The sequence below is a fragment of the Pelmatolapia mariae genome, linkage group LG7 (assembly GCF_036321145.2).
Source record: "Pelmatolapia mariae isolate MD_Pm_ZW linkage group LG7, Pm_UMD_F_2, whole genome shotgun sequence".
Taxonomy (NCBI): domain Eukaryota; kingdom Metazoa; phylum Chordata; class Actinopteri; order Cichliformes; family Cichlidae; genus Pelmatolapia; species Pelmatolapia mariae.
This window is the reverse complement of record NC_086233.1, coordinates 39,114,528-39,136,681: the sequence shown is the minus strand read 5'-3', so window position 1 is coordinate 39,136,681 and position 22,154 is coordinate 39,114,528. Positions and strand designations below refer to the sequence as shown.

The window sequence follows — 22,154 nt, the reverse complement described above, 5'->3', positions numbered from 1 at the left end:
CAGCTGAGCATGTTACTTCACTCACTCTGCTGTAGCATGCTTGCTAAGCCAGTATTCTAGTGCTTTTATTGTTATTACTGGACAGAAAGTTAACAGTATATCAACCAATGATGATGAGAAGACAGATACTTTATTTTCCATACAGGAAATTCCTTTATTCTTGTTTTTGAAATTAAAAGTTATTAAAGTAATAGTAATGCTGTATACAGATGCCACTAATGCACTGACTGCACAGCCCAACAACAGATGAGTATTGACCAGACTATTGAGTATTGAGACAGACTGAACGAGGGCAAGGCTGCAGACCTTGATCAAACCCCACGGTTCTCTGGGCTTGTGCCAGCCAGCTGTCTGTGACCCTGAATCTGAAACAGGAGAAGTTACCAGCGTTGTGGGAAACGTCTTGTCTGGCTCTTGTACAGACGAGCCCTTCAACTTTTACCTCACTTGTGATGAAGTTGCTGAAGAAACTAGCTGAAGTTTTAATAGAAACCTCTTTCAGCCCTCTGCAGTTCAAATATCCCCTAAATCTAGGAGTGGATGAAGCAGTTATTTACCTATTGAAGAGAGCTTACTCCTGTCTGCATAGTAACAGCTGATTATGTGAATCTGAAATCGATCGGTCTGCACAAACAAGTTGTGTTTGTGAAGTTTTAACTTGCCTTTGTGACAGGGTCAAGCAACAATATAGAGCCTAACCGCAGTGTGCACGGTTTTTGATAAGGAAGAATAAGAAGCACAGAATCATTTATAGAAACATGTTATCTACCCGCCGTGGTCACAGAGCACAATGAGAACATTCTGTCCAAAAGATCGCTTCTGCAGTCGACTATCTCTTGTGTTAAAATTATTTAAAGACAAAACATGATATTATGGAGGATTCTGTTCAGCCAAGTCAGCGTAACACCGAGAGGGACAGAATCCTAACACTTTCCATCACATCACTGAGAATAACCTTTTTGATTTCTTCAATGCATTTAACACAGTCCAATCACTGCTGGATAGTGTACAGCATACAGGTCATTTACAGGAAATGTCAGTGACTACCTGACAGACACACTGGATTATGTGAGATTGGGCAGTGCTCCGTTTGATTTGGTGGTGTGTTGCTCCCCAGTATGCAGCACAACGTGCCACTACTCTTGTCGTCTTCTCAAGACTGGGTCTGCGCAGCCCCTAATCTGCTTTCTATAATACTACAACTATGGAGAAGTACCTGATACAACCGTAATTCAAAAATGCAGACTACCTTTTTTTCACAATTTTTTCACTGTTTTTAGAAACTTATTTTAAGGTTTCTTTCCATAAATGGGAACTATTTCATTGCATATTGTGCTATTACAGATAAATATTTCACATGTGCGTTTTATTGTTAATTAACAATCAAGAGCACTCTATACAAGGCAAATGTTTTGTCAAAATTTACAATTAAGAGATGGTTTCATGAGTGAAAGTACAGTTTACAACGAGGTACAAACACCGGTTACGCTCAAGAACAGGAAGGCCAGATTACTTTGCCAGAAACATCTAAAGGGGCCCTGCACAATTTTGGAAAACATTTTTATGGGGACAGATGAAACCAAGATGAACTTGTATCAGAATGATGGAAGAGAAACAGGTAATGATCTGAAGCATGCCACATCATCTGTCAACATGTTATGTCAGCACTAAAAACAAAAAAACAAAAAAGACCAGTTAGACTCTCAAAGCAAAGTTTGTGTTCCTTGATGAACCATGTGTCCTTGGACCAAATCTATGACTGAGGTATGTTTTTTGGACCTCTACAGTGGCATCAGCAGTTGCACTGTAGGTTCTTGTAATCCAGCTGGCTCTTTTCAATGTGGAGAAGTAGCAGCTCTACTCTGAGTCCCTCTGAAACGACTGAACTTCTCACCCTATCTCTGAGAGGCCATCCACCCTTTGGAGAATTCTCATTCTTTCAGTCAAAGCTCCTTAAATCGTTGATATGTTCATTTTATTATGTTCATAAAAATACCAAAATGTTTTTAAGGCTCAAGTTGTGATTGGCCTGCTGACTTAAAATCCTCTCGTTGCACTGGCAGCGGCGTATCTGAGTTGTTTTAATGTTTATAAAAAGGATTCATTTCAAACATTAATTTGAAGAAATTTTACATGTGAATTAGCAGATGTTTTGAGTGTTTAAAACCTGCGGCGAAATCAAAAAGCCCCATATTCCCATGTTGAGCTGTGTTACTGTGTAACTAACACACATAATCAGTAACTTTCAGTGTCGTTTTTTAAGCTGTGGATTAAAAGACAGGAAAAACTATAAACTATCACATATTTGATTGGCTCCTGCAAACTTCATTGGTTAAACATTCAGTGCTGCCTCTAGAGATAAATAAGGGTATGTGCAGACAGTACTTGTCAGAGAACTGAGAAGCAAACAAGGACATGCAGAGTAATGTGGAAAAGAGGGAACACTGGAGTAAGAAAAGGGAATATATCCTGGCATCTGCTGGCAATGTGGTGGGCCTGGGCAATGTGTGGAGATTCCCTTACCTTTGCTACAAGAATGGTGGAGGTGAGTATGTACAGATGAGCATAACCCTCTGTTTGCCTGCGTGTGCTTTTCTTACATCTACAATGAATAAATGAACAGGAAAGAAGAGAAAATCTTTATATTGTGGTAACAAATAAAATGTGTATTATGTGAAATTAAGTCCAGATCAATGTGTTATATCAGCCATTCCCAAAGTCAACAGTGCTCCAGCCCACTTAAAAAAACAGGAAATCACACCAATCTTAGATCTTCACTCCAATTACAGCAAACAAGAGAAAATGATTTTTTTGTTTTGGTCAAAAACATGAACAACAGGCTGTTGGTTATAATTTGCTAATGCTACCCAGTCATATGGAAAGTGTCAGGGCTGATGTGTGAGCTACCTGCCACTGGAGAACAAACTTCAATACAAAAGCAGTAAATTTAGGTCAGAGTAACATAATGTTTGAGAACATCAATAATAATATGTTGTCTTAAGACAGTTACAACTGTGTAAATGCTGAAAATGACTTTTACCAAGTACATTACATTTATACTCATGCAGTGTGTACTTATGAGGGTAAAGAACTACTGCAACAGTCAAAGTAGAGCACATTCAGTAGTTTCACACCTGGACAAAGGTGAATCACTTTAATAAATTATCCTTGAGACTGAGTGAGTTCAGCCAGCCTGCGAGCATTGGAGTGTTTCATGGTTATCTTTTATTAAGATCTCACAACGTTACGCCTCAGCTAGCTGTGCTGGAAATCTCATATTTACTGCTTCTATTACTAATGTGTGCATCGTCTCAACGTTTTACTCCTTATATGTTTTCCCACCTTCAGTGCACAGGGTTAGCTTGCTATTTCAGTACGAAATTTAGTGTGGAAAATCCTCAAATGTACCTGCCCACCACAGACTTATTTCCTTGTTCTCATGTATATAAACTTACAAGACCTTATGGCACAAAGCCATAGTATTTAAAATGACATGAAAAGGTATGAGCAATAAAAATAAACACTGTAAACAACAAAATAGATATGGTAACACAAACACAATAAAACTGAAAAATATAGAATTGTATCGATTAAGGATACAAAATCTAGATATGAAGGGCAAACCGATTTAAACAGGCAGAGAAAACACAAAAGGATTTAAACTGAACAACAATGACCATAGAAGTCGTTTTTAGATAGCACTGTGGTCTGAGAATAGAAATGAAAAGCAGTTTTCCACATTCAGTATTAACTTGAGCCATGCGCCTGTTCATCTTAGCCGTTATGATGCCTGACAGGAGCTTCCATGTGGTACTGAGGCAGGTTACTGGCTGGTAGTTAGCTGGGACTGGTCCTTTCTGGAGGTCCTTGGGGATCCGGACTGTTCGGCCTTCAGTTATCCATTCTGGGTCTGCTCATGGGTTAGCAGCTGGTTCATTTGTGCTGCCATACGCTCATGGAGTGCAGTTAGCTTTTTTAGCCAGTAGATATGAATCATGTCGGGGCCTGGTGCTGTCCAACTCTTCATACTGGAGACCTGTTCTTGGATGTCTGCCACTGTGATGCTTACTGGACCCTGTTCAGAGAGGTTGCTGTGGTCTGCTCTTAGATCCTCTAGCCACTGAGCATTGTTGTCATGGGTTGTGTCCTTCTCCCAGATGCTCATACAGTATTGCTCCATTTCCAGCCACGGTGGGGCTGTTCTCATATTGTTCCTTTACCACTGAGAGTACACCTTGGATGGTTCAGTGGAGTACAGCCTACAGTTTATTCTCCTTCTGTCTCTTGGCTGTATGGCAGTTTCTAAGGCCTCAGAAATGGACAGCTTGTTGAATTTCTTAGGCACTCTGTTCTTCATTGCAACGTTTTGCAGCTCCAGTAGTTTGCTAACTTCCCTCAGCACTGCCTTGATTTTTTGTTATCTGTCTTTTCTCATCGTCTCTGATGTGTTCGTGTGTATGTAGGTGCCTTCTTGTTGCCTTACCTTTTCTTTGCTGTACTGTGTGGCATGCCACTCTTCCTCCTGGAAACTGTGATTGGTCAGTACACACAGGAAGGCACTATCACCTGCTGGACCAAGCTCTGCCCGCTGGCACAGGGTAATGAGATCATTTCTGTTTAAATATTTACTTACAAATCCAGAGGATCTTAAAATGTTCTGTATGTGATGGGAATTCAGGTTAAAAATATTAAAAGCAAAAAAAAAGCTTAGTGTTAATTTAGGCAAAATAGAGGGTTTTTTTTTTTTGTTTGTTTTTTTTGAAAAGCCAAAGCCCAGCCATGTCTTAATAAAACAGATGAATGCTGTAATACATTTACTTATTAAAGAATGAGGCTTAGTCCCAGTTTTCTCTGCAGGCGTTTTGAACAATAATTTATATACTATATACTTCATTTAGATTTTTTAACCTGCTTTCACTGGCTTAAGACTTGCAGATGTAGCTGCCATCTTTACTTCTTATTTTTGCCTAATTATTTTGCTTAACATCGACATTCTTGAGTTTACTGCTTAAACTGATTGATTTATTTAGTTTTTTGGATGCGTTCTCTCTTCAGGAGCTGGTTATTCTATCATCATGATCCAGCTATATTCCAGGGTCTACATCATTGTTCTAGCCTGGGCCCTTCTCTATCTTGTTTACTGTTTCCGAGACCCTCTGCCCTGGGCTACCTGCAACAATTCCTGGAACACAGGTCAGATGATTTTTCCAGGCACCTTTTTTTCTGACATGTCCTCCCACACTCTACTGCTAGGAAAGCAGCTAGCCTATTTATATGCTCAAGCTATAACTTTCACCACAGAACAAGTCTCAATGCTTCAATGCAGTTTGAATGTGTTAGCAAACTGAGCTGTTAGATTGGACTTCAATCGGGTCCTCTCAGAATGGTGCAGGCAGCTTTAGAGGGCTGATTTAAGGCTAAACATTGATCAGGCATAATACTCTGACAGGTAAAGTGAATAACACTGATTATCTCTTCATCATGGCATATGGTGGGATATGTTAAAGAGCAAGTGCAGATTTTTTCCTCAAAGTAAAAGTTAGAAGCAGAAAAAAAATCTGCCTGGGAAGGAACAGTAGTGAATCAGTGACAGGATCACGGGTGGCCAAGGCTCACTGATGCATGAGAGGAGTGAAAGCTGGCAGGTCAAACTGCCCCAAAAAGTTAATTCTAGTTCTCACAGAAATGTGTCAGAATACACAGAGCATCACAGTTTGTTGTGTATGAGGCTGCATAGCTGCAGCTGCAGGGGTCAGTATGGGCGCCCATACTGACCCCTGTCCACCACTAAAAGCACCAACAATGGGCACAAGTCAGCATCAGAACTGGACCACAGAGCAATGGTAGAAGGTTGCATGGTCTCCTGAAACTTCAAATTTCTTTTACATCAAGTCGATGGCCAGGTGTGTCTGCCTCGCTTACCTGGGGAACCTTTGACAGCATTTGACCTTGATACGAACCACCTACCCAAGCACTGTTGCAGACCCCATACAGCCTTTGATGGAAACAGTACTCCCTGATGGCTGTGGTCTCATTCAGCGGGATAAGGCGCCCTGTCACAAAGCAAAAAATGGCTCAGGAACAGTCTGAGGAGCACAACAAAGAGTTTGAAGTGTTAAATTGCTAAAATCCCTCCAAAATACCCAAATCATCTTGCTACTTAGAGGACTTAAAGGATCTGTTGCTAACATCTTGGTGCACATACCACAACACACCATCAGGGGGGGCCCAGGTCAGAGCTGCTTGACAATAAAAGAGCAGCCAAAACAGTATCAGGCAGGTGGCCATAATGTTATGACTGAGTGGTGTATGTATAGCTGTTTAAGCAGTGCATTGTTATATGGTTGGTATTTCTACAATTTAGCCTCTGTACACCACCACTGTGGATTTTAAATCAAAGTGTCAAGACACGATTAAAGTGCAGACTTTCAGCTTTAATTCGCGGGTTTTAACGGAAGAATCACATTAATTGTTTCTGGCACTGATTCCAGGAGTTGAACTGGAATTTGGTAGCTGTTCACTGGCACTCTCAAAACGAGAAAAGGGATGCTGACACAAGTCAATGAGGCCAGCATTAGACTGAGCAACCAAAACAAACCTAAACTTCAGTAGTGACCCACTCGTATACATTCTTAAAAAGTAGGAATGCACCGGCACACCATGCTGTAAACCTGGAGGGTTTACAACAAGGCGTAAACCTTTACACCTTGTAAACACTTTGATTACTGTCAAGAACAGCAGGGTCAAAACAGACATCACCAGATATCCTCTGTTCAGATTCAACTAAATGTTGCACTGATTCACTGATTATATGGTTTTTTTTGGGTGGCTGTTGCTGTGGAGAAAGAGCAGGTTGTCAGAAGGCCGATGGTTCGATGCCTAGCTCTTACAGAACTTTTGTCAAAGTATCTCTTGGGAAGAGTTTAAAATCTGCCCTTCAATCTTGTTTGATTTAACAGCAGCCATGTACAAAGGCAAAAGACTTCGTCGCTGTCCAAATACTTATGGATTGAACTGGATACTTCACATTACATTTCAATCACTTGTAACTGATTCCTTAAGTTTCATGTGAATATAAATACATATTTGCGCTGTGTTGCAGCCAGTGTCTTGAAACAAACAAATATATGGTTTTTGTTGTTTTGTCCAGATTCAAAAACACCCATCACTCTTTTATTCACCAATGTTACATTCAAACAGAGGAACTAACCATTACATCGCTGAACTGATGTCCACAGATAGCTGTGTGGACATTACCTCTGCAAACCAGACTGCAGTGCACAGTGGCAACGCGACAATAGACTGGACACTGGGAAATCTCACAAAATCTTCAGTCTCAGAGTTCTGGGAGTGAGTCAGCTATTTTTACTTTTTTTCACATTACATGGCAGCTCATTTAACCAGAACTACACTATGTTCTTGTTAAATATTTATGCATAGCTAACCATCTCTGTTTACTCTCCACAGGAGACAAGTGTTGTCCATATCTGCAGGAATAGAGGAGCCTGGTGCAGTAAAATGGGAGGTGCTGCTATGCCTCCTGGCCTGCTGGGTGGCCTGCTACTTCAGCATCTGGAAAGGCGTCCGCTCAGCAGGAAAGGTCTGTAAACACTCAGATGAAAAACCTATACTATGAAAATTTTCTGCAGAATGGGCAAAGTTTGACAGAGGAAGAAAACAGAGAAGAACCATTTGAGATACATGCATAAGATTTACATTGGGAGTTGTCCAGATGTCCTCCTGTCTTTTTGTCAATGCTACTGTATCCAAACCAACATCATAACAGGTTTAAAACCATCTTGTTCTTATAAATTGGCCTTTGGTACTCCTCCGCTCCCAAGGATTGGAAGATTTTCACTTCCATGGCGTCTCACTCTCTAGGATTGTGGTAAATGTTTTCTATATAGCGCTTTGCTACACTATTTGAGCACTCAGAGTGCTTTACACAACATCCCTCTTTCACATACAAGCATTTTTAAAGAAGTGCTTTCTGTTTAATATTCACACTGATGAACTTATCGGAGAGCAACTTGGGGTTCAGTATCTAGGATATTGGTATATCTGTAGCAAGGATACTTTGGTATATAGACCAGAGTAGCTGGGAATCAAACCATCAATTTTCCAATTAGTAGATGACCTGCTTGACCTCCTGACACGCCAGTTGTGTTTCCTGTCAAACAATGCACTGTGAACATCCTGTTATCTTCTCTCTGTTACAGTTGATTTAAAATGGACTGAAGAGAAGTGGAAAACTGTTCTGTGGTCAGACGAATTCTAATCGGAAATTCTTTTTGGAAAAGATGGACGCTGCATTGTTCTGAGCAGCAAGACAATACTAAACTGTGTGTGGCATCTACTACACCAGCATGACTTTGTAGCAGAAGAGCCTGGGTGTTGAACTCGCCTGCCGGCCGTTCAGACCTTTCACCAACTAAAAACATTTCCTCACAAAATAAAAACAAACATTACAAAGTGGACTCAAGAATGTTGAGCAGCTAGACTCCTGTATAAGACAAGAATGGGACCACATTCCTCTCCCAAAAATCCAGAATCTGGTCTCCTCAGTTCCCAAGGTTAGGGTTAAGGTTAGGTTTGTGTTTACAGGCTGTTAAAAGAAGAAGGGATGCTACACAGTGGTATGCACCTTATTGAGATGTGTTGCTGATGTCAAATTCAGATTTGCAGATAATTACATTCTGTTTTTAGATTTTGCACAGCGTCACAAAATTGTGAAATTTGAGCTATACATAGTGGTAAACTGAGACCCAGCTGGTGTAGTTTGTCAATGAGCTGAGACAACAGCGCTGAAATCAGAGCTATAGTCAAGAACTAACACCCCTATTTGAGCCCTGTCCTTCCAGATGGGTCAGGGCTATGTGGAGAGCTAGAGATAAAGTATCCTTTGTAGATCTATTAGCTCTGGAAACCAACTATTTTCATTTTACCAGCCAGTGTGACATCACTATGGGGGGGAAACAGATCTGCCTTTTGGGTCAGTAATAGCTCTAATGCTTTTCTAAATGTCCCCGGTAAATGCAAAATTGTCTGCACATTTCCTGTAGATGTCTTTTAGAAGTTTTACTGTGGGCTGTTTTGTGACCCTAAATTTAGATGCTTGGTCATGTGCTTTCAGCAGGTGTTTCATCTTTTTGTTCATCCGTATTCTTGTCAATGGTGGTATTATTGACATGACTGTGGATGTAACAATAAATAAATAAATCTTTCAGATCATCAAACAAGTCTTATTATTAGACAAAGATAACCAGAGTAAATAGAAAATGCAGTGTATAAATGATTATTTCATTTATTAAAAGAAAAAAGCTCTCCAAACCTACCTGGCCCTGTGTGGAAAAGTTATTGTGCCCCGCTCGTTCTGATTATTCCCACGCTTGATGAATCACCTGTTCGATAAAATGACATAGACTATAAAAAAATCTCCAAAACCAACACATCATGCCACAATCTAAGAAACACCTGAGGTCACAGACACTGACATCTATAAGTCTGGAAAAAGTTTACAAAGCCATTGCTAAGGCCTTAGTTACCATGGTGAAACCAATTAACCGAACACTGAGAAAACTTGGAACACTGGTGACCCTTCCCAGGAGCTACCTTCCATCCAAAATTACCTCAAGAGCACAATGAAGGCTCATTTGGGAGGCCAAAAAAGAACCCACAAAAACATCTGAAAAACTGCAGGCTTCACTTGTCTCAGTTAAGGTCAGAGTTCATGATTCAACAGTAAGAAAGAGACTGGGGGAAATGGATCCATGGGAGAAATCCAAGGAGAAAACCACTGCTGACCAAAAAGAACACAAAGGCTCGTTTGCTCATTTGCCAAAAAATAACTTGATGATTGACTTTTGGGAAAATATTCTGTGGACTCATGAGACAAAAGCTGAACTTTTTGAAAGGTTTGACTCTGTTACATGTGACATAAAACTAACACAGCATTTCATTAAAAGAACATCGTACCAACAGTTAAACATGGCGGTGGTAGTGTGATGGTCTGGGGCTGCTTGCTGCTTCAGGACCTGGATGACTTGCTGTAATCGATAAACATCCTAAGTGCTTTCTGTCTAACATTCACACCCTTTGCTCCTGTTTATACATATTGGGAGATTGTGCTCATTGCTCTTGAACTGTGAAGCAGACTGAAATAGTGTATTGCTATTGTTGAGAGTATCATACAAAAAAAGGAAACAAACAAGGAGTTAGGAGACTGGAAACTGTGTGCAGACTCCAGGTCTCTACAGTTAATATATGGAAACAGAAAAAGCAAAAAATTAATGACTCAACAAATGAATAAAAATAATGTTAATACAAGCGGGAAAATGAAAGCAAAAAAGACAAAATACTACAGGATATTTCCTCATTCTGCCAAACAAAATGATTTCTGTCTGCTTTCAGGTGGTGTATTTCACAGCTGTTTTCCCTTATGTGATGTTGGCCATCCTGCTGGTCAGGGGATTGACACTGCCAGGTGCCTGGGAGGGCGTGGTCTACTACCTGTATCCAGATCCTTCTCGTCTGGCAGAGCTTCAGGTGGGGAAACCTTTAAACTTGTTCGAGATACGGCATTTGTGAAAGGACTTTTATTGTTTTATTGTATAATGCTTTAATCCTGGAAAGTTAAACCTTTTACCGATCGGTTGTGCTGCAAAGTAACAACATCTCTCTGACGGCATGATATAGTACTGATGACTTTATTTTACGTGTTTTTCTAATCTTTGATCAGGTCTGGATGGATGCTTGTGCTCAGGTCCTCTTCTCGTATGGTGTTTCATCAGGGAGCTTGATCACACTGGGCAGCTACAACAGAAAAAACAACAACTGTTACAAGTAAATAATGTGATCATTAACTCTTGTACCACAAGCCTGCTGACGGGCCCATTTCACAAACGTTCTTCAAATGACTGTAACTCAGTTAATGTTTAAGCTAGAGACAAAATTCAAATGGTTTTGGAAAGAAGAGAAGACGAGCTCAGCAGTGATATTTGTTGGAACATGGTAACACTGCTCCAGAGTCCAGTGACCATAAACGGAGCCAGTGGTTCACTACATCAGCACCACACTTTAGGCAGTGTGTGATGTATGTAGTGCACTTAATGTTACCTTCGGCAAATGCTTTGCTGCACAGAATCTGGGTTTCAATACAGTTCATGTTGTATATAGAAAGACAAATGAGATGTAGGTGTATATACAGGTTTTAGAGCAACATCCCATCTCATTCTACTGTCCAGGTCAAGTCTTTTTCAGCGAAGACTGTGCATATTTCAGCAAGGCAACATACATACATACTACAACTGCATAATGCTGCTATTCCAACACAATGGCTTCATAGTAGAACTGGCCTGCCAGTAGACCACACCCTTGACCAGCTGAAAACATTTAGAGCATCTCTAAATAAAAACAGGACAAAGCAGGGCCAGGATTGCTGAACAGCAAGGATGCTGTATCAGACAAGAATGGGACAACATTCCTCTCCAGCAGCTGCTTCTCAGCTCACAGACGCTTATGGATTGCTACACAGTAGAAAGTGTCACCCTGTCCCTTTTTTTGAGGGACAGTGAAGTGACCACTGTCGTCTAATACTCTTACTCAAACCCGCACTGTGTGTGTGTGTGTGTGTGTGTGTGTGTGTGTGTGTGTGTGTGTGTGTGTGTGTGTGTGTGTGCGTGTGTGCGTGTGTGCGCTCAGGGACAGTCTGTGGTTGTGTGCGCTGAATAGTACCACCAGCTTTGTTGCCGGGTTCACGGTTTTCTCAGCTCTGGGCTTCATGGCCTATAAACAGGGAATTCCTATTAACATGGTGGTGGAATCAGGTAGGATTTTAAGCTTTTGTATTTCGAAATTTTGTATTTTATCTTAACCGTCACAAATTTGTTGCAAACGATATGATACAAGTCAAGCAGAGGCGACAGATATGTGAATGACTCTCATGTCCTCCCAGGCCCTGGACTGGCATTCATTGCATTTCCTCAGGCTGCAGCCATGATGCCAGTTCCTCAGCTGTGGGCAGCATGCTTCTTCTTAATGCTCATTTTGTTGGGGATTGATACAGTGGTAAGGTAAAACTCTCACATGCTATTCCCCCAAAATCTTTTTGTTTAACTTACTAAGACTTGTCGCGGCCGCTCAGGCTGCTTCACTGCAAACACATGAATCAAAAATACTTTGCTACTCAGGATTTTCTTGTTTGAATAATGACACCACTTAAAGAGCACTTCATAACATTACACTGACTTATGAAACTCCTAACAATCCTGTCAAAAATCCTGTTTGATTTTTTTCTCACCCTACTATTCTACCTACATATTTAGTTGTCATAGTAAACTAAATGGATACTTTAAAAAAGCGCTCTTTTCTGGCTTTATTAGATAAGTACAGTGAAGACTTGACAGGAAAGTGGAGGCAGAGAGAGGAAGACATGTGGCAAAGGGCCGCGGGTCACTCTAAAAAAGGTTTTATGTATCAGGACACAAAAAATTTGTTCAAGTCAATTCAATTCAATTTTATTTATATAGTGCCAAATTACAACAACAGTCACCTCAAGGCGCTTTATATTGTAAGGTAGACCCTACAATAATACATACAGAGAAAAACCCAACAATCAAATGATCCCCTATGAGCAAGCACTTTGGCGACAGTGGGAAGGAAAAACTCCCTTCTAACAGGAAGAAACCTCCGGCAGAGCAGGCAATATTATCTGGTCCTTACCAGGATCTAAAATTATCACGAGCAAGATTTTTAGAGTTTATACCATTTAATTATCAGTTCAACAAAAACAAAACAGAGCACCTTTCCCCTAACCAGTGGTTGGACTTTAAGACACTTTTGCATAAATGAATGTAAACCTCAATGAGCTGACCTCACTGCTGTAAAAAGACTGAGCCAGAATTCGTCCACAACGATCTGAGACTAATAAAGTCATACGTAAAAAAAAAAATTACTTTTGCCAAAGATGTTCCAAAAGCTAACTTGTCATGGGGTCCACTTAGTTTTTGTTAAATAAATAATTACACTGTGTTTCATGCAGTGTCGTTCATCTGAGGTTGTATTTATGTTATTTCGATTCCCATCAAGCACCGGATAACTTTTCCTATGTTCTGATACCTAAAACCTTAGAAATGAAACACTTTGGTCTCTCTCTTATTATTTTGTCCAGAACTGATAATGCAACAATATACAAACTGAACTGTGGTTTACTGTCAGAGCTTGTGACAGTGGATGCACATGTAGTTAATTTTTCTTGTTCCAATGCAGTTCAGATAGTATCCATACAAATCAGAAATCCTTCTGTAGTAACAGGGTTGAGAGGAATGACAGCTGAGTTTAGGAGGTGCCATACAGACACAATATGACTCCTGTAGTTCAGACACCAGTAGTGTTCTGTTGAGATGTTGTTACCATGCATCTGAGCTCAGAAGCTTCCCAGTGCTGTGATTAGCTGAGGGTTTGTTAAACACCATAGTTTTTGTGGACATTTTTAAGCATGCAGGGCTCCTTCACCTGAAGCCTTCTGGTATCATTCGTCATTTCTCTTCCACTACTAAAGTAAGACCTCGTGTTTACAAGTGTGAAGAAAAGAAGAGTGATTGAATATCCAGCCAGCATTATGACAGAAGCTTGCTAATGGCGAGCAAAAGGACCTGAACATGGTGCAACATGCTAAGGGACATTTCACTAAATATTAGTAGGGATGTATGTATATGTATACTTTTGACTCAGTGTGCATTAAAGAAAATCCAAAATGAATCTTTAAAGTTATTAAAGATGTATGCTGTACAATCATTTGATCCTGGAAAAACAAAAGCTTAAGAAATGATTAAAAGCCCCAAATTACCATGGCTCTCATGCCCGTGGATCTAAACTGTATTCTCTTTCATTGTTGTCTTGACCCATAAAGAAGAAAAACCAGGCTTGACTTTATTCTCCTTCATTGTCATTTATATATTTTTTTTCAACCCTGTGTGCGTGTGCTAGTTTACAGGCTTGGAGACTATAACATCATCAGTGATTGACATGTTCCCAGGACAGATGCGTAGACCTTGGCGCAGAGAAGTCTTCCTCATAGTCTTCTGCTTAGTTTGCTTCATCATACAGATCTCCCTCACCACTCAGGTACGGCACAAGACAGCTAACACGCAACAGATTTACATAGGAGTCGAAATACACCTTTCAGTGTATATGTACACTATGTCACTGTGGTCTGTTGTCCAGGGAGGAGTCTATCTGTTCCAGCTAACTGACCACTATGCTGCTAATGGAGCATGTATATTATTTGTGGGTCTGCTCCAATGTGGGGCTGTTGGCTGGGGCTTTGGTAAGTCCTGAATTCCTCGCTATTAGCCTTTGTTATCAGGAGGCAGAAAATACACAAAGGGCTGGATTTAAATTGTAAATAGGTAACCAGAGTTAGCATTAAATTAAACACCTCAGTGTTCACTGAGGTTTTTGGCTTTAAACTATAGTTTAGGAGAATCTTTCTTTTGGGGACAAACATATTCTGATTTTGAGAGTGAGAGTAAAAATTAAATACCACTGTCATGTCAGTGTGGTCAATGTAAAGCTATAGTCTGCAGTTAGTTTACAGAACCTAAAGAAGGCTGTGATACTGAAAAAGTTTATTAATAATTCTTATTTCAAACCTTTAAAGACTCATTAACTGCATCAAGAAGCCTGATATAGTCAAGACCACATATTTTTGAACAGTGATGCAGTTTTTGTGATATTGCGTCTTTGTACTCCACTGTAGTGGATTTTAAATCAAGCAATCAAGATGTGATTGAAGTGCAGATTTTCATCTTTAATTCAAGGGGGTTAAAAAAAGCACTGCATTAACTGTTTAAGAAGTACAGCCAGTATTATACACAGTCCCCCTTTTTCACTGGGTCAAAAGGACATGGATAACTGACTGACAGTTTGCCGACTGAATGATTCACTTGTTTAAGAAAACCATCTTTACAACATTTAACCAAGGCAAGAACACTCACGAGGCATTGTTATGGCATGGGCGTGTATGGCTGCCAGTGGAAGTGGGTCACTGGTGTTTGTTGATGATGTGACTCCTGATAGAAGCAGCAGGATGAACTGTGAAGGGTACAGGGCTGTACTCTGCTCACATTTAGACTAATGCTGCAACACTGAGCAAAGAGAGCAACCCAAAAGTTTCTCAAGGTAAATAAATGGGATATTCCTCAATGGCCAGTTCAGTCACCTCATCTAAACCCAAAAACAGCAACTGATGTTGTCCACAATAAAGACCTAATAGAGTATTTCAAGTGATGAAACAGAATTTGGTTTATTTCCATTTACACAGTGTTCAAGAAGGTTTGCACCTAAAAATCTCATAAGCCCACATTTAACTCACAACAGAATACTGAATACTGAGAATTTGATAGCAGCAACATAAAGCTGAGGAGAGCAGCTGATCTGCTGCACTTTTATTAGAGGAATGTTGCTGATAGAGGATTGTAGCGTCTCTACAGTCGTGGCCCTTCTTTGTTAGTTTTCATTTCATGATGCTCCAAATGTTTTTATTAAGTCAGAGGTCTGAACTGCATGCAGGCCAGTTCAGCACCCAGACTCTTATGCTATCAAGTTTTTACTATTGTACTTGTGATAATGAGGCAAATAACATTCCCAGTGAGCAGAAGCAAAGAGCAGCAGACAGTTTTTAAAGGTCTATTGGTTAAACAGTAAATAATGGGAGTTAATGAAAGGGCACAGGAGACGATCCTCAGCTCCACAGATTTATACTCAGGGAGTCAGAGAGGACACACAATGTTAGCAGGGCAGAATGAAATAGGTTTTATAGAGACTGCCTTATTTAAGGAAGCTGTGCAAACATATAATCTTCCGGGGTTATAATGAAACCAGGTGAGAAGTTGACAAGGAACTGAAGGAAATGAGAAAAGTCAAGGTTACTTCCTCAACACATATAAAAATCTCAAGGAATGAGAGGAGTCTAGTGTTCAACATAATGAAGACAATGATTTTTTGGAGAATTGTTGCAACCTCCAGCCTTCAAATATGGCATGTGGGTGCGTTCTATCCAGGAGCGCCAGGCAGATGGATGTAAAGAATCTGCACAGCGCAAAGTGGAAAGCATTACAGGATGATTTCCAAAGCTGCGAAATGAATTTTCTTCTCTCAGAAACTTTATCTAGTGAGATACTATGTAAATGGAAAACATGCTGAATGAGTAGCTGGGCTGTTTCTACTGCAGTGGGCAGTTTTGGGAGAGTTAGGAATTATGCTACTTTGGAAAATCTGTGAATGACTGTGAATGGGTTTATGAGGTTTGTGAATCATTGCATTCTTTTTTTCCATTTTACACAGACTTCCAACTTTTTTTGGATGTGGGGGTTGTATTTTGGAACCTTTGAACGTAACTGGACTTTGTATACAAATGGCAGCAAATCCTAAAGAGTCAATTCAAATTAGTTAAATTAAGTTTGCACTTCTTCAATCACGTTGTTTGACTTACAGTCCACAGTGTTTGCATACAGAGGAAAACGCAAAATAAAAAAACGTGTTACTGTCCAAAACCTTTGGACCTAACTGTACATAAAGTCCTTTGGTAGGTAATATAATATAATATAATGTATAAAATATAATGTAATATATTATACCAATACATTTCTCTACAATTGCTTTAACATACAGCAAAACTGCATAAGGGAAACTGCAAAAGGGATCGTTTTTGATAAATTTACTTTTAGTTTCACTGTCATAATTCCAATACACGCTCTTACTTGTAAAAGTTTTAAAGAACTAAAGTTTAGTTTAAGAATTGTTTTGTACGTCATTCAGGGGCTGAACGGATGTGTGATGTAGTTGAAGATATGACAGGACACAGGCCATCGGTATTCTTCAAGCTGTGCTGGCGTTACTTCACCCCCCTGATCTCTGTGGTGAGTTACACATTGTTAAGATCTGCAGGAGTGACATTTTTTAAGCTACTTATTAAAACATTTATTTGCACCTGATTCAGGATAAATGTTACAGAAGGCAAAGCCTGTTGTTTTAAGGGTGATCTAGCCATGGTTTATTGCACAGTGCCTGTATACTAGACAACATGATCAAGGAGTGTGTCTGTTTGCATTGTTCACTGAGCAGTGCTACATCATTAGACAGAGGTTCAGCTGCTTTGAGTTTTAGTTCATTTAAAGGTTTCAGTGGCAACAGCTGTGAAGATGAAGATGGACCCAACGTTGCCAGTCAGGAAGAATTTGATTTTGTGCCATTGATGAACTTAGAAAACATGTCTAGTTTGTGTCTCAGAGAAGTTAGGACTGATTACAAATCTCATGCACTGCCCTCTGTTGTCTCAACACTGCTATAAATAGCTGGAAGCCAAAATTTGCACTCCCACAGTGGACCTCAGCTGTGCAGTTTTATGCAATAACTGTTGGCATGTGATGTTAAAATGAGTAAAGCAAATCAAATAATTTTGGTTTGGTTGGTGTTTCTACAGATTTTATTGTTATCAAAACAATCAAGTCTGAGGTTTGTCCAAATGTGGTGTTTCTAGCTGGAACATATTGTCCAGTAGTGATTTTCTTTTAGTGCTGGAACCTAGATTGTGAAAAATTTAATCCCGGTAACATAGATTGCCTTCAGATCAGTTCAGTGTATAACACATTGCAGGGTAATAGACAAAATACAATATTATATTTGTAATATAAGTAGAATTTGTATAAAGAACACGTGAGACTTTTTGTGGATTTGCTGCACGAGCAACACAAGAGCTGCTGTTCACCAGCAGCTGTAAACCTGGAGATAAGACAAAGAATGATGGAACTGATAAGCCAGCTTGTAACATTCAAAAAAAGGACCATTTGTGTCTTGAATGCTTCATTTTGATGATTTGGGCTCATAGCTAATAAAAATCAGGAACTCACTATTTCATTATATTAGAACATTACATTTTGACTTTGAGTAAATTGGTGTTCAAACAGCATCTATAGCATGTTTCTCTCTGTCCAGCACATGGAGCAGGGTAAACCCCAGAAGATCAGTGCTAAAAACGCTGGCTGTTCACAGTTTGCTGTATTCATGGAAATTTGACTGGAAAGGGAAAGTGTATTAGGAAAAGGTGTACAAAACACAGGAAGGATCGCAGCCAAGAGGGCTGGTGACAGCATCAAGAGCCACCACACAGAGATTTTCAGGAGAGGAACTACAATTGTCACATTCTTAATATCAAGCTACTCGTGAGGCAGAGATGATGTCAGAAGATGGTGACTGACTGTTGCTCAGTGGCCCAAAGTCATCTTGTCCTCAGGCTTAACATTTAAGATGGAGAACCATGTGACTGCATGCATACAACTAGTATAGTAGCATGTTAAAAATGAAAGAAAATTTAATTAAAAGATAAAGAAGTAAAGGAAAAATCATGATTAAAAACAGTGTAATTTCTGAATGAAAAGTTGCACATGTTGGTTGCTAAGGAAACAATACTATCTGTTCATATGCTTGATGATATTAGTGCTGCCTGTTTATTCTTCTGTTACTTCCTTAAAGGTTTGCTTCGTCGGCTTCTTTCTGGACTACCAGCCCCTGACATCCAATGGAGGCTACATGTACCCAAACTGGGCCTACCATCTGGGCTGGGTCATGGCCCTCTCCTCTGTGGTTGTAGCACCCATCTGGGCTGTTAGCAAGATCTGCCTCAGCAAGGTCCCCCTCAGAAAGGTAACAGCACTGAAACAATTCTGACTTTTCTTTCCAGCGATATATTTATGAAACTTTCAACATAAACTAGGCATTAGACACAAATAAAGAAAAAAACCCTTCTGATAACATCTCTGTCCAAAGTCACATTTGAGGAAAAAAGCATAATCACAAGCAAATCATTTCATTTCATGGGTGCAGGTATTCATTGTGACTTGCCCAAAGGAAGAAGGGCCCCAGTGTGATTGATCACTTTGAAAGCAGTGATGCCACAGCCTACTGACAATTAAAAAATGACACTGGATTACTTTCAGGTTCAAGAAGTCATAAAAATTGGTGTCTTCTAAAGCAAGTTCTGATCCCTCTGTACTCATTAGTCTGTTGTATAATATCAAATACATTTTATGATTAAAAAATAAACAATCAATTAAATTTTATTTATATAGCGCCAAACCACAACAACAGTCGCCTCAAGGTGCTTTATATTGTAAGGTAGACCCAACAATAACACATACAGAGAAAAACCCAACAATCGTGATCCCCAATGAGCAAGCACTTTGGCGACAGTGGGAAGGAAAAGCTCCCTTTTAACAGGAAGAAACCTCCGGCAGAACCAGGCTTAGGGAGGGGCGGCCATCTGCTGCGACTGGTTGGGGTGAGAGAAGGAAAACAGGATAAAGACATGCTGTGGAAGAGAGACAGAGATTATTAATAAGTATGATTTAGTGCACAGATATGCTTTAAAACAACATATATGTTGCTGCTATGGTGTGCCTCGGTTTAACACTGAAAACTGAACCTGTCCATCACAGCCCCTGTGATGCAAACTGCTAATTTAAAGCTTATAGCTGGGGCTAGGGTCAGGTTGTAGATCATCTACTACAGCGGTCCCCAACCTTTTTTGCGCCACGGACCGGGTTATGCCCCACAATATTTTCACAGACCGGCCTTTAAGGTGTCGCGGATAAATACAACAAAATAAAACTAGTACCGGTACCGAAAAAAAGAAGATTTATTCATAACACACGTGAAAAGACCCAAGAAAACCGAGTTAACGATAAAAACGATAACAAAATAACGCTGAAAACCGATAAAAACCCTGAAAACCATACATTTCACACCTGAGCCTCAACTTTCGCAGCCCGGTACCAAACGACTCACGGACTGGTACCGGTCCGAGGCCCGGGGATTGGGGACCGCTGATCTACTACATGCAAGGTTGGTGGTTCAATCCCTGGCTCCTCTGGTCTCCATACTAAATATTTCTGGGCAAGATACTAAGTCCAAGTTGCTCCCCAATGCATCCATCAGAGTGTGAATATGTGTGAATGTTAGATAGAAAGCACATGTGTAGAAAAAGCATAGAAAAAAGTGCTTTTTGGCCCTGTTGTGCTCAGGTAGAGTAGAGAAGTGACATTTAAGAACCAGTCCATTTATCATTTACAGCACAACAGGGATTCAACAGTGGTGTAAATGGTGTAGCTATAGCTGATTATTCTGTGTACTATTTGGCACATTACGGAAACCCTGCCTTCCAGTTGGAAATCTGCTCAAGTCTTTATCATCAACTTCTTGTATCAAACTGCCATATTTTAACCCTAAAATTTTACATATGATATTTTAGGATTAAATATTAGCTTTTTGAAAGAGTATAATTAGAGCACCATTCAGAGAATGTGGAAGGCTCTCATTTGGAAATGTCTTTGTGTAACTTTTGGTTTACTTCTTAAAACTACCCTTTTCTTATTTATGGAGCTTTACAAATACAAAACTGGATGCAAAATCTGATATCTAACACAGGATTTGTGCACAACAAAGTACCAGCTTGAGACAAACACTGCCTGGGCTTTCATGCTGTAGCCACTTTGCACACTTTCACTGAGCAGTGCCTTCTCAGGTGGCTTTGGCTCAGGAGATAGAGCATGTTGTTTCAGGCCAGACCGTTCTCACTCCCTAGGCTTGAAAACATGTTGTTCAGGCAACTGTTGTTGTTACGCATATAAATGACATTCAATTGAAAAATTGAATTGAAAGATCAGTGCTTCAGTCCTTGTCAATAAGACAGTGTGACTTAAAATCTAAAGATTGGCTTGAGTCCCCAGTAAGAGTATGAAAGCATTTGCTTTGATACTTCCATAATTGCATCCAGTTAATAATGGATGGCAATACGGTTCCCATTTCTGTATCTCCCTCCCCTCCAGGGTCACAGTCTGCTTCCATGTTCATGCCATCACTGACTGTTTTCATCAGTGAGCTTCACCTGCTTCATTGTTTTCATGCTTGTCCTGCCAGAAATCAACATCTTTTTCTATATTTTACATCTCTTTGACCATCTTTCTCTTTGTCTGGTTGTCATTTTTAATTTCCCCAACAGCGTGTGATCGATATCTGGAGCCCTGTTGATGCCCCCACGGTGAGACCAGAAGATATCCAAAATGAATTAGAGATTAAAGCAGTGTCACTTACTGAGATGTGAGTAGAGAGAGTATTTCTGATGGAAAATATATTAATCTATGTATTCATATTCTTTACTTAATAAATATTACTAGAAAATAAAGCTTTGACATTTGAGTGCTCAGACAAATCTGCGTCTTGGTCATTTACCCTTGTAATAGCACTTGCAGCACCTTCTTTAATAATGAGGGGAAAGTCTGATGACTGTCCTTTTGGCACTTATTACACATTAGAACACTGGAAGTGGATTTACCTTAACATCAATTAATTTACATTCCTCAATCTTTGTCTAGTTCACAGAGATGAGAAATACCAGCCCAGTAAATATTTAATTGGCATGTTTTTTTTTTAGTGAAAAATAGTTTCTGCAGCAAATTGTCTTGAGGTGTCTCAGCTACTGCTGCCTCTTCTTAAGTCACTGAACCACTCTGACTTCAACCTAGGGGTCAGCAGAATGTGGTGCTGCACATACCATGTGCAGAGACGTGTACATGCATGCAAAAGATTATAGGCATACCTAGGTGGCTCCAATCTCATCAGATAAACCACTCCCACTGTGAACCAATGGATGGCCAGTTTCCACTCTCCCAGTCTTCATGCTCACTGGTCTTAAGTTGTACTTCCTCACAACAATGAGAGTTCAACATTTAGTTCAGAAGACATAACAAAAGTAACAGTTGAATTTAATTCTATTCAGTTCAATTTTATTTATATTGTGCCAACATTTGCCTCAATGGTCTTTATATTGTAAGTTACAGAGCCTTTAATAACACGGAGAAAAATACACCAAAAATCAAATGGCCCCTTATGAGCAAGCACTTTGGCAACAGCAGGAAGGAAAAACTCCATGCAGCATATGGTCACCTGCTCACCCACTGAGCTAAACCGGCACCACTAGGAAAAACTCCTTTTTAACAGGAAGAAACCAGAACCAAGCTCAAGGAGGGGCTGCCATTTACTGAGAATGGTTGGGGGTGAGGGGGAAATGACTGACCCAGACACGCTGTGGAAGAGAGCCA

General features: G+C 40.0%; 1 protein-coding gene across 1 annotated transcript; it reads left to right on the top strand.

Moving 5' to 3' along the window:
* Window positions 1-1,584: 1,584 nt before the first annotated feature.
* On the top strand, window positions 1,585-21,157 carry LOC134631768 (sodium- and chloride-dependent GABA transporter 3-like). The gene is made up of 15 exons (XM_063480320.1): window positions 1,585-1,618; window positions 2,405-2,545; window positions 4,464-4,598; window positions 5,056-5,193; window positions 7,239-7,350; window positions 7,468-7,600; window positions 10,411-10,545; window positions 10,739-10,842; window positions 11,701-11,825; window positions 11,954-12,066; window positions 13,987-14,124; window positions 14,224-14,326; window positions 16,819-16,919; window positions 18,532-18,702; window positions 21,056-21,157. Exons 1-15 carry the CDS (start codon window positions 1,585-1,587, stop codon window positions 21,155-21,157), a joined length of 1,785 nt encoding a protein of 594 aa, XP_063336390.1.
* The last annotated feature ends 997 nt before the right edge of the window (window positions 21,158-22,154 follow it).

Bases quoted from the DNA above. Each gene is read 5' to 3' on its own strand.
- LOC134631768 (XM_063480320.1), top strand. From the start codon at position 1,585: ATGAACTTGTATCAGAATGATGGAAGAGAAACAG. The intron at 2,546-4,463 runs GTGAGTATGTAC...GTGTGTATGTAG, and splicing joins TTGCTACAAGAATGGTGGAG to GTGCCTTCTTGTTGCCTTAC. The intron at 14,125-14,223 runs GTACGGCACAAG...TCTGTTGTCCAG, and splicing joins AGATCTCCCTCACCACTCAG to GGAGGAGTCTATCTGTTCCA.